General features: G+C 39.9%; 2 protein-coding genes across 4 annotated transcripts; both read right to left on the reverse strand.

The window, feature by feature from the left end:
* Window positions 1–695: 695 nt before the first annotated feature.
* RB195_006360 (uncharacterized protein) lies at window positions 696–6,504 on the reverse strand (the record flags this gene model as incomplete). The annotated part of the gene is made up of 12 exons (XM_064179399.1): window positions 696–854; window positions 911–1,051; window positions 2,312–2,413; window positions 2,473–2,602; window positions 3,913–3,994; window positions 4,312–4,456; window positions 4,884–4,997; window positions 5,060–5,193; window positions 5,250–5,394; window positions 5,665–5,800; window positions 6,161–6,282; window positions 6,352–6,504. 12 exons carry the CDS (start codon window positions 6,502–6,504, stop codon window positions 696–698), a joined length of 1,563 nt encoding a protein of 520 aa, XP_064036357.1.
* Window positions 6,505–7,024: 520 nt separating this feature from the next.
* On the reverse strand, window positions 7,025–12,334 carry RB195_006361 (uncharacterized protein; the record flags this gene model as incomplete). 3 transcript variants are annotated; one of them, XM_013448618.1, is made up of 13 exons in its annotated part: window positions 7,025–7,051; window positions 7,100–7,184; window positions 7,245–7,403; window positions 8,685–8,728; window positions 8,795–8,910; window positions 8,970–9,075; window positions 9,276–9,332; window positions 9,397–9,459; window positions 9,556–9,693; window positions 11,225–11,358; window positions 11,920–11,995; window positions 12,050–12,137; window positions 12,237–12,334. In XM_013448618.1, the coding sequence occupies 13 exons, from the start codon at window positions 12,332–12,334 to the stop codon at window positions 7,025–7,027; spliced, it is 1,191 nt and encodes a 396-aa protein (XP_013304072.1). The 3 variants fall into 3 exon arrangements, with proteins under 3 accessions (XP_013304072.1, XP_064036358.1, XP_064036359.1); XM_064179400.1 differs by lacking the exons at window positions 11,920–11,995; window positions 12,050–12,137; window positions 12,237–12,334 and having other exon boundaries at window positions 11,225–11,353; XM_064179401.1 differs by lacking the exons at window positions 7,025–7,051; window positions 7,100–7,184; window positions 7,245–7,403; ... (5 more) ...; window positions 9,556–9,693; window positions 11,225–11,358 and having other exon boundaries at window positions 11,888–11,995.
* Between the last annotated feature and the right edge of the window lie 325 nt (window positions 12,335–12,659).

Below are 12,659 nucleotides of genomic sequence, written 5' to 3' on the forward strand. Positions count from 1 at the left end.
GAAATACAACTACATACTTGTGATATATATGTATCAAATAGAAATAAAAAACAATGGTAAAACTCTTTCGAAACAAGCTTTTAAAAAATTTGTTTCCGAAAATCCCATTTATTTATTTTTTTTTATATTTTGAATGCCATGTTCCCACTTAACATTATTCGAAGATGTGATGAATAAAAATTTATGAAGACAAATTTCAGACAAATTTTCAACAACATACAAGAGAACAACATAATAAAAATGGGAACCCAAATTCAGGGACCCATCGAATTCAACAAGACTTCATTCATACTTCATACGAAGTGATAAATTGTTAACAAGAAGCTTTGCATCTTAAGAGAACTTTCGCGGCATCAACACATCTCTTACGCAACAAAATTTCGGGCTCATATGAATATTTTCTCCCTGTGTACATAAGTAAAACAGTCCTTGATTTCAGCAAAAACCCTTCTTAGTTCTGCTTCTCAGCGAAAAACACTAACAGAAAAACGGAAATTTTTCTCTTCTTTTTTGAGGAAGAGGAAGCCCAGAGGAAGATTTTCTTTTCGTGATCTTGACACTTTTACTTTCATAAAACAATAAAACATAACAATTAGGGTCAACAGAATAGCATAGAGAACAAACAGATCAACATAGATAAAAGACGTAGGATGGAGTAGCAACACAACCGCACAGCATCTTTGAATAAGAAAAAACTAACACTTTCGAACGGAAAACTCAAGAAAAAGCCGAAAAGCGAATAGCGCTCGTTCACACTCCGTCTCAGCTGCGTTAAGCGATGTTTGTGCTCGCCGATATCGTTCTAAAGTTACCCGATCCGCAGAGGATAGATACATTTCCTCTACTTCGACTATCTAAACCAACACAACGAACATACTCGACTCACGATGACGTTGAGTAACTTGTTAACCTGTTGCTTCTTCGTTTCTTCGTCAAGACCTTCGTCTGCATTTATCGTTTCCATGATCGACTCCATCTTCACTTGTCGATCAGTCAACTGCCGGTGCTCTTTTACTTCAAAAGACCTTCGAAGGATTATGTTCCTCAGCATCTAGAAAGAGGAATGCTTCTGTAAACAAATTAGAGAAGGAGCAAGAACATCATACTATATTTTTACAACGCTGTCACTTCCTTTAGTACCGGAAAAGGTGCGGATAACCCATATAGTCCATAGTGGAGTGGATTTCCTTATATAGAACGTAAAAGTCGCGAGAGCGATTAAAGGAGGAGGGTGTAGTGCAATCGATTAGAGGTTACGCTGGTTGCACAAAAATTGTGTCTCAATCAAATGTGTCCTCGTTCACAAGAAGAAGAAGGAATAGAAAGCTATAAAATTATTGTAGCAAGTTAGAATGAATAAACACTGTTGTGGTTCTCTAAAGAATTAGGCTGTTTTCAATCTTTACAAATAACTTTTTAAGAGGAAATCCGTCTGCTTCAATAGTCTTATCTGGATTTCACACATTGGGTAGAATAGAATGCAATTCGATGGATTTATATGTGAAAACTTTGGGAATGAGTGCAATTCGTATTCTTACTTTCATCTTTGCGAGTGTCAGACAATTTGCAACGACGTTTTTCCATATATGGTTCGCAGTACTTAAATTGAGCAAGGGTCTACATGTGTTGAGAATATTATGCAGCGTTAAAAACGATGATCTCTCCTAACGCCATAAGTTATCCTCTTACTTCTCATCCGAGGGTTGGGTGTAGTGTAGCGGTTAGAGGTTCCGTTGCGTGCACGATCGATCGGAGGTTCGAATCCATCCTAGTGGTCACCAAGCATTTCATCCCTGCAGGGTCGATAAATTGGTACCAGACTTGTCTGGGAGGACAAAAACATAAACTTGACACATCGGCTAGCCCTCGAAGTCATTACATAGGCCAGTTACACGTTCGTAAACCTCGAACGATTCTGAATTGAAGTGAACGTTGGGGCGCATCCCAGGCGGATTGATTAACGCCAGATAGTTTATCGACTTCGTCCTTTAGGACGTAAAAAATCGCAAACATAGCAGAATTTGCAAAACGGAGCCGAGACTGGCGACGTTATGCTCAAAATCCAAGCTCTTTATTTGAATCAAATGCTTTCTTTTTGCCTGTATATGAATAAGATGGGCTTCCACATAATCTAGGGACATGGTGTAGTCTGCACATCCCTCATAAGAGTGTTGATACGCAAAACGATTACAATGACTTTCGCCTAGTTGCACGTAAAAAACCTTTCTTCAAGCGTTCCGCTTAATAACGCACGCCTCTTTGACTTCGCTGCAAAAAGATTCATTGTACAATAAGCAAATATTTAACATACCTTGCATGTGTACTCTACCAACCCTCGCACCATCTGAGGCAAATCGACGTAATAGAGAACGAATGTTCTTGAAGGAGCGAAGTCGTTAGTGCGACCGATTGGCTGCAACTGGTACTTCTTAAGAGTTACGCTGACGTCGCTATCAGTTAAAAAAAGCTTGCCTTAGTACTTATGTATCCTTCTTCAAGCATCGCATACAAAAGTTCCCTAGTTTCCTTGCTGTTCATCATCGTCAACTTCTCAATTTGGTCTTCTTCAAGATGTCCCCTTCGCTGAAGTAGGCGAAAAATCCTGAATGAATGTCCTGCTTTTAAAGATGAAAGCAGAAGTCCTCAAAAGGGACCGATTTGTAGACGAAATTTCATTGAGTTGGTGCATAATTATCCACGGCTTTTCAGCGGGCATTTTTAACACCAAATCTGCGTTTTGCTTTTTATTTATTTATTTGACACGAACATTCTTCACCGTCTTGTTCGTAAATGTACGAGTCGAAAATTATATTCACACTCGTCATAGTATGGTCTACCACTTTGGAAACGGATGGAAGGCGTCACAGTCATTTCGCGATCTCAACTTTTCGACGTGGAAACAAAAAGTGAAAAACAATGTCAGGAATGGGTTTCCTGCTTCAAAACTGGCGACTAGCTAGCTTGGAGGATAAGCCAAAAAGAGGACGACCATTGGATTTTGACGATCAGGGACTACCTGCATTCGTAGATGAAGATGAGAGCATAACAACCCAAATGTTGGCCAGAACCTTCAATGCGATTCAACATCAACAGCATCAACAGCACCCCTACAAACACTGGGGGAGCCTTCTTGCTTCGGTGATTCAAAAGTATCCGTTATCCACTTCTTACCGAGATTACTCCAGAACGATATTCAGCAAGTGCCATGGGGCTTAATATTTCGAAGAACTTTCTACATCGGCTAACAATACAGAGCACTACAGAAAGAAAGTACAACAGCTTTTCCCAAAACAAGTGTTCTACAATTGTTCTACAGGACAAGAATTATTCAAGGATCGTAACTTCGTTAATTTTCATTGCCACCTTTAATAATTTGCTCATATTCCCATCTTCTTTATTCTTCACTATGGCTGTTAACAAGTGTTCCGCTTCGATCGCAACTAAAGTGAGTGATAAGGCGACCACTCACGCCAATCTGTAATTTGAAAAGAATGTGAAGAATGGATAAGCAACTGCGCGTCATTTCTGTACTCTGCACTGTTCTCATTGCCATAGTGAAACGCTCGTGTCGTACTTGCACAGCTGTGTTAGCGCCCGTCAATTTAAGTGGAACTCAAAGCAGATCTGTGAAAGGATAGTCTTTTTAACGTATGAATGGGTCTCCATGATGATGTAGTAATTCTGCAGATCTATTGAACTTAATGCTTCGCAAACGCGCTATCCGAACTGTAACGAAATCTGATCAGTACCATAGCAGTTTTTCCGGCATATTACTGGAGCAGATTAGAACAGGCAAAAACTTGAGAAGTATTTCTGTCTTAAGCATTGCTCGTAATAGCAGAGATTGCAGTATAGCGAATATCGCTCTTATAGTATACTAAATGTAAACTGTAGTCAAGAAGTGGCTCATACCGAACTGCACGCGACTCAAGCTGCTCTCGAATCATCGATTCAATGTGGAACTGGCAGATCTGTTCGATAGCGCGCTCAAAATCTGGAAGAACAAAACAACCTAAATTACTAACAATGATAACATAACGAATGCTATTTGGATTTTTAATGAGAAATTTCTTAACCAACTTCTATATTTCAATTCAACTCCACTGCAAGAAGAAAATCGAAATTTGGTTAGGCTGTTAAGGCGAAAGAAAGAAATGTTCCAGTAAGAACAAACGACAGCTGTAAATTAGAACAGACAAAAACACTTAGTCTAAATGTGGGCCGAAACATTTTGACTTGATTTGAAACGAGCTCTTGATGTTCATAGAACAAAAAATCTCATTTCTATACAATTCCGACTTTCTGTCTTACCGATGACAAATAATCCACCACCACTGTCTCCAGATTTTCGGACTACTCCGCGTGACTCATCCACCAAAGTTCGTAATGCCTTCTCAATGTCTGCCCTTTCAAGTTCGAGTTCATTCTCTTTCACGCATCGCATCACATCGAAAAGCTAAACAGTGGGAGTCTCAGCGACACATCCCAGGAAAAAAATCTGAATCAAAGTTAGCGAACCTTAATTTGTGAATATAAAAGTCAATAGTAGTATTTATGCAAGGAAGAGGAAACTTACTGTTAAGAGGAATGATTACGTTATACAATGAGAATAATAATGGGAACAACTGAAGTACCTCCTAAACTCACATGTAACAGACAGGATTCCTTTAAAAAAGTGAGCTAACTTCAACAAAACCTGCGTTTTTTTCGTATATTCAAATCGTAAGTAAAGAATGGATTAAGATGCTCATAGCTTTGGGTGAAACCCCAGTTAGACAAAACTACTACCAGAATGTAGTAACCCATAGAACGCTAAACGAAAGGGGATTTAGTAAAAAGAAGACACGATATACTTTGACATGTGGTTAGGAAATGTAAATTACCGAGATCGGTGCAGTATTAATAGTTGCCACTGGAGATGCTCGAACTTCATTCGTTTTCAGCAATGAACGAACAGTTTGAGATAATAACCGTGATGTTCGTTCTAAGGAGGAACACTGGAACAGCTTGATGTCAACAGCATTGCCACTTCACTACACACAGGCACGAAATTGACAACCTTTGGCACGAGCAATTCTAGAGTCATTTCATCACGTATATAGCGGTCGAATCGCGGCCAGTTGATTCGCCAGTAGATACCTTCATCGCCGTCGGGGAGTGAAGCTTTACGTTTTCTCGACTCTTCCACACTATCTTTGAAATTTGACCGGCATTTATTGAATTAATTGGGATCGATGGTTTGAACTTACTGCACGAGCTTTGAAGTATAACATCCGGCATAATGAAAGGATCGCACGAATAGTCGAACTGCGGACAACCCTTAAGCGATGAAACAACTGGAGGACATCTCGCGATGAATTGAGCTTCCGCTAATCGACAAAACTTTTCCTTAACCTTAAAAAATGATATTCTGTAATGACTGCAATTCGTTGGTCATCCTCTACTTATCTAGTTTCTCAATTCAAGGGAAAAATTTGTAATCGGAACCGTTCAACTGTGCAAACGTTTCCGCCGGAATACAAGCAGCTTTCTTTTTGACACATAATTCCTCTTCATTATACCCCCTCTCATCTCAAGATAAATTCCACACGTGAAAGAATACGGTAGTCAAGTTGAACGCATTCAGCACCGACATATGTAAATCAAATTCAGTTTACGACTGACATCTGCCAACGGTTGTTCAAGACGTAAGGCGACTTTGCGAATGGTGTCTGAACAGGTAAGACTGCCGTAACTGAATAACTCTTCGCATATCGCCTCAGCTAGCCCGCCATACAATGTTTTCACAATCAAACAGCACCTGAAGACAAATAAATACGCATGAATAATAAACTGATGTGAGTTTATATCTATTAATTGTGAAATAAGCAATAATTTGTGATTTAGTGCTCCTCCGATTAGAAAAGGAATCTTCAGAAGAATCTGTTGTTAGCATAGTAGGGTGAAAATGACATGAAGGGGAGATCCTAGCCGATACTATTCCCTCCTGCTGATCGCGATGGTCCCACCTCCACCGCTGCTTCGAGCGCAGCCGCTTGCGCAACTGCATCGCACCTCATGTCGTTTTAACTATACCATAAGTGAAGAACAGAAGTAATGTAAGACAAGCAGTACAGAAGGATTAAAGTGTGGAAATGGAAAGAAAAGACAAAAAGCTGACCTTGGGGCCTTTGAGAACGCTAATATAGCATCGCGATCGATTGTATAGTTTATTCGCATTGCTGAGTCGATCTTAAAACTCACAATCGAGTGTTGATTGAGGATAGCCAAAGATTTTCGAACCTACAAAGAACGGCAACAGTTACACTTAATCAGAAATAGGAATTGATTCTAAAAAAAGAAAAGAATTACCGCATTAAATTTTACTTGTCCTTTGAGACGTAAAATTATCGCAGGAAGAGGACTTGACTCTCTTAAGAGAACTGAAGCGACAAGACTAACTGTTTTTCCGAAATACTCCTCAAGTAGCACTTCACATAGCTCAGACTCAAAGTGACCGGCCATGTTGGCAACAGGTCTTGTCTAGAGCCAAAATGTCAGAAGCCGAATCAGTCCTCCAGAAAACTGAAAGATTCTTGTAGAAGTAAAATATTCGGATCATTGGAGCCCATTGCGAGTTCCGCTGCACCAGATTAAGAACACAGCCTTTCGTCAGAGTAGATGGTCGGGCATGCCTTATTTCTATCTTTCCTGTCAACAAAAGTACATGGTGCTCAAACCTTCGAATAAAGTTGCATTCATGAAAGCAATAGTTCATAGCACCTTTATTACCAACACAAAATTTAATTCCAAAAAAACTCCAGTGGATTCGACGGATCACGGCGATGAGTACCAAGGCAAACAAGTGCACGTAAAAATGATGTATCACAGAGTACCTCTCATATGCAACCTACTTGCGGTGATCTATCTATCCGACTGTATATAAGAAAAACAAAACAATAGGCAACAGTAATAACTATTCAAATCAACGAAGTTGAGTGCAAGCAATGATCTTCGCAAAAACTCATCTGCACGGCGAGGTGGATTATTGTCTTCTCTTTATGGTTTTGTGCTAAAAAGAAAGGAAATGGGGAGGATCATATCTGCGCAAAGAAATTACCTTAGACTTCGCCTTCAACTTATGTTCTTTTCTTCTATCCAATCGGGGTTTCTTGCCTTTAGGTCCCAAAGTTCGATGAGTTTTCCTACAAGTGAAATCCGAATGGAACTTAAAAAGCAAAAAGGATGCGGAAGAGTAAGCACACCTTTTTTTGTTGTTGGAAAGAGCCTCTCCGGACTCGTCACGCATCATATAATTGCCGAAGTTGAAAAGGTCGTTAATGACATTACCGCGATTCATTAGCCTTTCTCGTTTCTTCTCGGCTTTACCCATACGTAAACGGACGAAATGGTCTTCCTCAAACCTGGAGAAAAGAATAAGCTAGCTTAAACTTGAATGAAGTGCTCCCGTTCACAATAATCATTTAATATTGCTGTTTTTACCGCTAAGACCACCTAGAACACCACTGAATCTGCATAGGTTTCGTTAGTAAGAGGAATATAACCTTCAACTCCCCTGTTGTTTCAATATGTAGTAGTTAGTAAGGTCAAGAGCTGGAAAAAGAACGAACAAAACCTTGATTGGTCAAATTAAATATGATTAACTGACACTTATAGGCAAGATGTCTACAGTGCTAGTCTAGCTGAGAGAGAGGGGGAGGGAAGGGAGCAGTGGGCAGGGCCTTAACCCAAACTAAAGTGTTAAAGATTAGTCAGTGAGGCTAAAACTACAAAAGATAGAACTAAACTATGATTTGGGTCTAAAGACCTGACCGTGGGACATGGTCCCTCCCACGTTTGTTGCAGTAATTCTTGACCGTCGGATACATAAATTTGCGCAGATTCACAGTCACCATTCAGTGTGTTGTGTTGACCGCGCGAGTTACGTTTTCGGTGGAGGAAACATCGACTCTCAGTCGATAAGACGAGAATCGATGGGTTAATGGACAACAAAAAGTGATAGTCGATGACAATGGAAAAGGATTTTGCAACAACTAATAATGCAGAACAACATCTACAAGAAAACGAAAAAACTATCTTTAAAAAGACACAAAGGAGAAAAGCTTCTAAAAACTTGTTGCCTTATGGATTATCTTTCCATCGATCGATGGAGAGCTGTCAGTGTTCTCACTCTTCGAGAACGCGAAGCGTTTCTCAGACACAATTGAGATTTATGAGGAATCCAGTTCCACAAAAAAAAACTGAACCACAAAAACTACTAGTGTCCGAGATGCAGAATTTTTCTACAACATCTTTTTCGAGCCCAAATAATCTGATATTTATGAAAATGAAGAATATTGCCATGAATAGACTATGGAACGAAGAAAACCAACCAGCAGAGAAAACGACAGTTTTAAACAGCAGCGATTATTGGCTTTAACAGTTTGATTTCAAAAATCCACTGTATACGCTTTTCACTTGCTGCCTAATGACACTCTGTCCAGCGGCAATTGTAGTATTGTAACAAACGAAATGTTGGCCGAAATCAAGTCCTTGAAATCACATTACTAGACAAGCATAAAAGTTGATCTGATTCCTTCTGCAGTTTCCTCACATACGGTTGACAGAGTGAAACTGTGAAGTGAAATCAGGAAAATATATATTTACTAGTAGAGCTGACATAAAAATGGTGATAGAAATAGAACCTCTCGCGTTCCTTATCGGCTTCATACTTCCGTAGACTCTTTTCCTGAAAACAATTGAAATGCAGATTTCGAGAAATTAATTTCATTTTGAAAAAGCAAAATATGCCTACTCGATATTCTTCTGGAGCATCGCTGTACTGCTGTCGAAGCTCTTGAACAAGGCTGCTCTGGAGAGCCCGACGTTTCGCTCTTTCCAAATTTTTTGCTTGTTTCTCGTTCTCTTCTTCTGCGAAAAATACCACAATAAACAGCTCCACCATGGAAGCACAGAATAAGAAAGCGCACCTTCGTATCTCACTGCCATCATTTTTGGTGGGACATACTTCTTAGTTTTCAATTCCTCCTCCTCTTTGCCGTCCCCATCTTCTTCCGATTCAGAGTCATCTTCAAACTGAATGGGACATAGCTTATTTCACACATTTGAAAGTTTCAGAGCTGCTTCCTCGTTTCTTCTTTCAATGGAGTCCAACAGAGATGAAAAATGACCAGTGAATAGAAACATTCGTAGCACGTAGACACAACTACATAACAAATCTAGTAGCGAAATAAATGCATGGATTAGCATACAGACTTATGTAAGAAAGTTCGCACCTCCATTTGATCAGGGTGCGCCCGCAGCGGTGTCTTTATTTTGCCATCATGGATACCCTAAAAAAGCACTCCAGAGTCCACCTAAGGAATCTAATTGATTCCCTCAAAGAAAGTCACAGACCTGCGTTAGTTTATCAATCTGCGATCTCATTTTCTGCTCTATTGGCATTAACCTTTCCAAAATCTGCAATTTATGTTACGTAAACGAGGTTTTGAGTAAAATTTCAATTCGTGAACTTGATCGGTCATACGTTTACTATGTGAAGAAAAACAAGCTTACTGTTCTGTGTTTGGAAGCCCGAAATACAGCAGGATGCTCCCTTATGGATTTTCCACAACTCATTTGGCTCATGAGTAACGACAACTCTGCCAAGTAACTAATCATCTCACGATTTTTCACATCCAGCAAACTAATTCCCTGCAAATATATTGAATTATTGATAAAGAAATAAATAATGAATTATATTAAAGAGGACCAATAGTAGAGATGCTAAGTCATTACTACGGACAATTTGAAGACTTATTTGTTGACAGGAAATGAGCAACTTTTAAAATAAGGGTCTACAAAAGACCCGTATTTCAAAAGGTTGACAAACTAAGACGAATGAATTCAAAGAATAAGGGTGCAATGGTCTCTAACGAAAGAAAAACCAGAGCTAACTACGAACTACGAATCCATAAAAAGTGTAAAGACCCCACGTAGATCAAATGTTTTCGTGTCCTGGAACCCCGGCTTGCTTCTGTCTATGTTTTCTATTAATATCCTCACGAGATTTCCTGATGGAACATTTATTACCTTGATGCTTCGGCTTTTCAAGATCAAAGATAAACCGGTGCAAAAAGAAATATAGTACGGTCAAAACGACATTAAGCTCAGTGCGGCGGAGCGCAGCAATTAGAATCGAGGGAGGACCGTTACTAGCATCGTACTTCGCTGAAGTTCCCGATGGTGTCACCTCGGTTGCATGGTTTTTTTTTCCATCGTGCCGGTTCGAGCGCAACAATACCCTGCTTCATTTCGTTTTAACCCTAGTATGTAAGCCAGTCTAAACGACATGAGCTCAGTGTAGTTGCGTAAGCAGATACGCTTAAAGCGGCACGGTGAAGAAAGTGGAAAAGGTGAGATCATTGCGAAATGCAACGAAGTATGCCGCTAGCAAGGATCCTCCCTCAATCTTAATCGCTACGCTTCACAAAGCCGCTTGCGCAACTGTAGCGTTTCATGTCGTTTTGACCCTACTGTAGGCAAGCGGCTGCGCTCAAAGCGGTGTGGTGGACTTTCTTTTTAATACGACTATAACAATAACACACACAATTACATATGTGATTTCTGTTATCGCTACCTTGAACGAATGTCAAAACACTGACGAAGAATAGTGTGGCACTAGGGAATAAACGTGAAATTGTTCTCGTCAAGAACTATTTGTGCCTCAGAAGACGGCGAAAAAGCCGAAGCGTCAGGTCAATAAAAGGTCCTCCTGATCACCTAGGCACTCATGCTTGCGATAGACAGAGCCGTTTCTCCAATCCCCTCACTTTTGAACGCTTTGCGCAAGAATCCTCATCACTTGAACAACATCCCATGAGCCAAACATCCATCCTTGAGGAGGGTCCGGCTCATCCCTAGCGCACCTATTGGCACTCTAACAGAAAGTATGTGATTCTAAAGTGTAAAAGATACAAAATCTTTACATGTAAAATGCGTGAAGATTTCAAGAGTTCGGAACACGAAATCTGCAGCACTAAAGGACCATTCCGTCATTGAACTCCCGAACTACCACAGATGACTGGTAAGAAGAAGTAGGGACGTAGCAAGTCCGAAAGCCCAAGTTGCGCTGATTCCCCCACGTTGCACCGCCTGCAGTTTTGAACTACTTCGAACTCTTCCCAACTTTTTCATTACTGATGCAGCAGAGTAAGCACAAAATATTCTGAAATAAAGGAACCACCTCCAATTCTTTCCCAATGCTCTTAAGAGATGTGAGGAACTTCTCAACGTTTTCAACTGCTTCGCTGGATGCATTTGCACAATCGCGAACAACTCTCGCGAATTTGGCTGCATTACCATCGGTAGCCATGCACCCTGTAAATGTTTCAAATTTGCGAGATACTTGAAATTACTGTTAAGATATTAGGTGAAGCTTACAGAGAGAACAGAAATTACAAGCATTAAACTTTACTGTACTTATTTATCTGTAAATACTATATAAAATCATTATTAACAATACACAAGGAAATGTACAATAAAATCACAGAGTAAGTGGAATAATACCCGTATATGTGGATGAACAAAGTTAACACTTCAAGGACCATTAACGATAGAATACGGTCCTTAGGTGGATTGCATGAATTTAGGCGTATTGGACAGAACATAATCACATACAATATCCTATCTATGTGCTATTATATGAAAAAAGGAGGAAAGACTACCATGAACAAAAAAAACGAACTAATGCAAAAAACCGCCATTGAGTACAATACGACCCAGAGGTAATAGGTCAGAGATCAAAAATAACGCACTGGTGCTAATCCGACAAAAAATTTCAAAAAATGTGCGTTTATGACGTTCTTTCGAAAAAAAAAACATTCTAGGAAAGAGACTATTGCCATTTTCATTGAGGGTTTGACGTCGAAGGTGCGTCACCAGATTTTCTGTTGCCATTCGCGTAGGCGACAAACATTTCTTTCAAAAAAGACAATTCTTTTTGCAAGGATTCAACCTGTAAATCGAAAAGCTGGGAAACTATGCCAAAGGGGTCAACAAGAAGAAGAACCTGTCGCTCGAGTTTTTCATTCTCCTCTCGTAGTTCTTCAACCTTTCTTGCAGTCTCTGACTCTTCTTGTCTCTTTTTTTCACGAGTCCTGAATATCTCCAAAGTATATGATGAATTAACCACAAATACAGCAAAGAAAAAGAAAAGAAGAAACAGAATGTAAGATATCATTTCATACTCTACATACCTATTTACAGCTTCGTTGTTCCGCCGCCTTTTCTCTACATACGCTTCATCTCTCTCCATACAAGAACTTTGCGTGATATTTCTCTTACGACCGGTCATTGCAAAGACAGCCAATAGCACCTAAAAGCTCAGCAGGTTAGGGACTGAAAAGGACAAATCAGATACCAAAAAGTAAAAAGTTTGGAAGATATGTGGTCGAGTCGGAAATTCTGAGATTTGGTTACAGACCACTAACTAAATATCAGACAAGCAGAATGATGAATTGGCGCGGTTCCTGTTGTAGATGCCCAAGCAATTCGGCAATAGCAACCGCAGTTCAGCTTGATTTCGCAAATGCAGCATATGTCTTAACTTTGGAGATCGACCACAGTGCGTTCTACTGATGAGTACTGCTTGAATATTCCCAACTAGCAAGACAAAGACA

This window comes from Necator americanus, chromosome I (assembly GCF_031761385.1).
Source record: "Necator americanus strain Aroian chromosome I, whole genome shotgun sequence".
NCBI classification, from domain to species: Eukaryota; Metazoa; Nematoda; class Chromadorea; order Rhabditida; family Ancylostomatidae; genus Necator; species Necator americanus.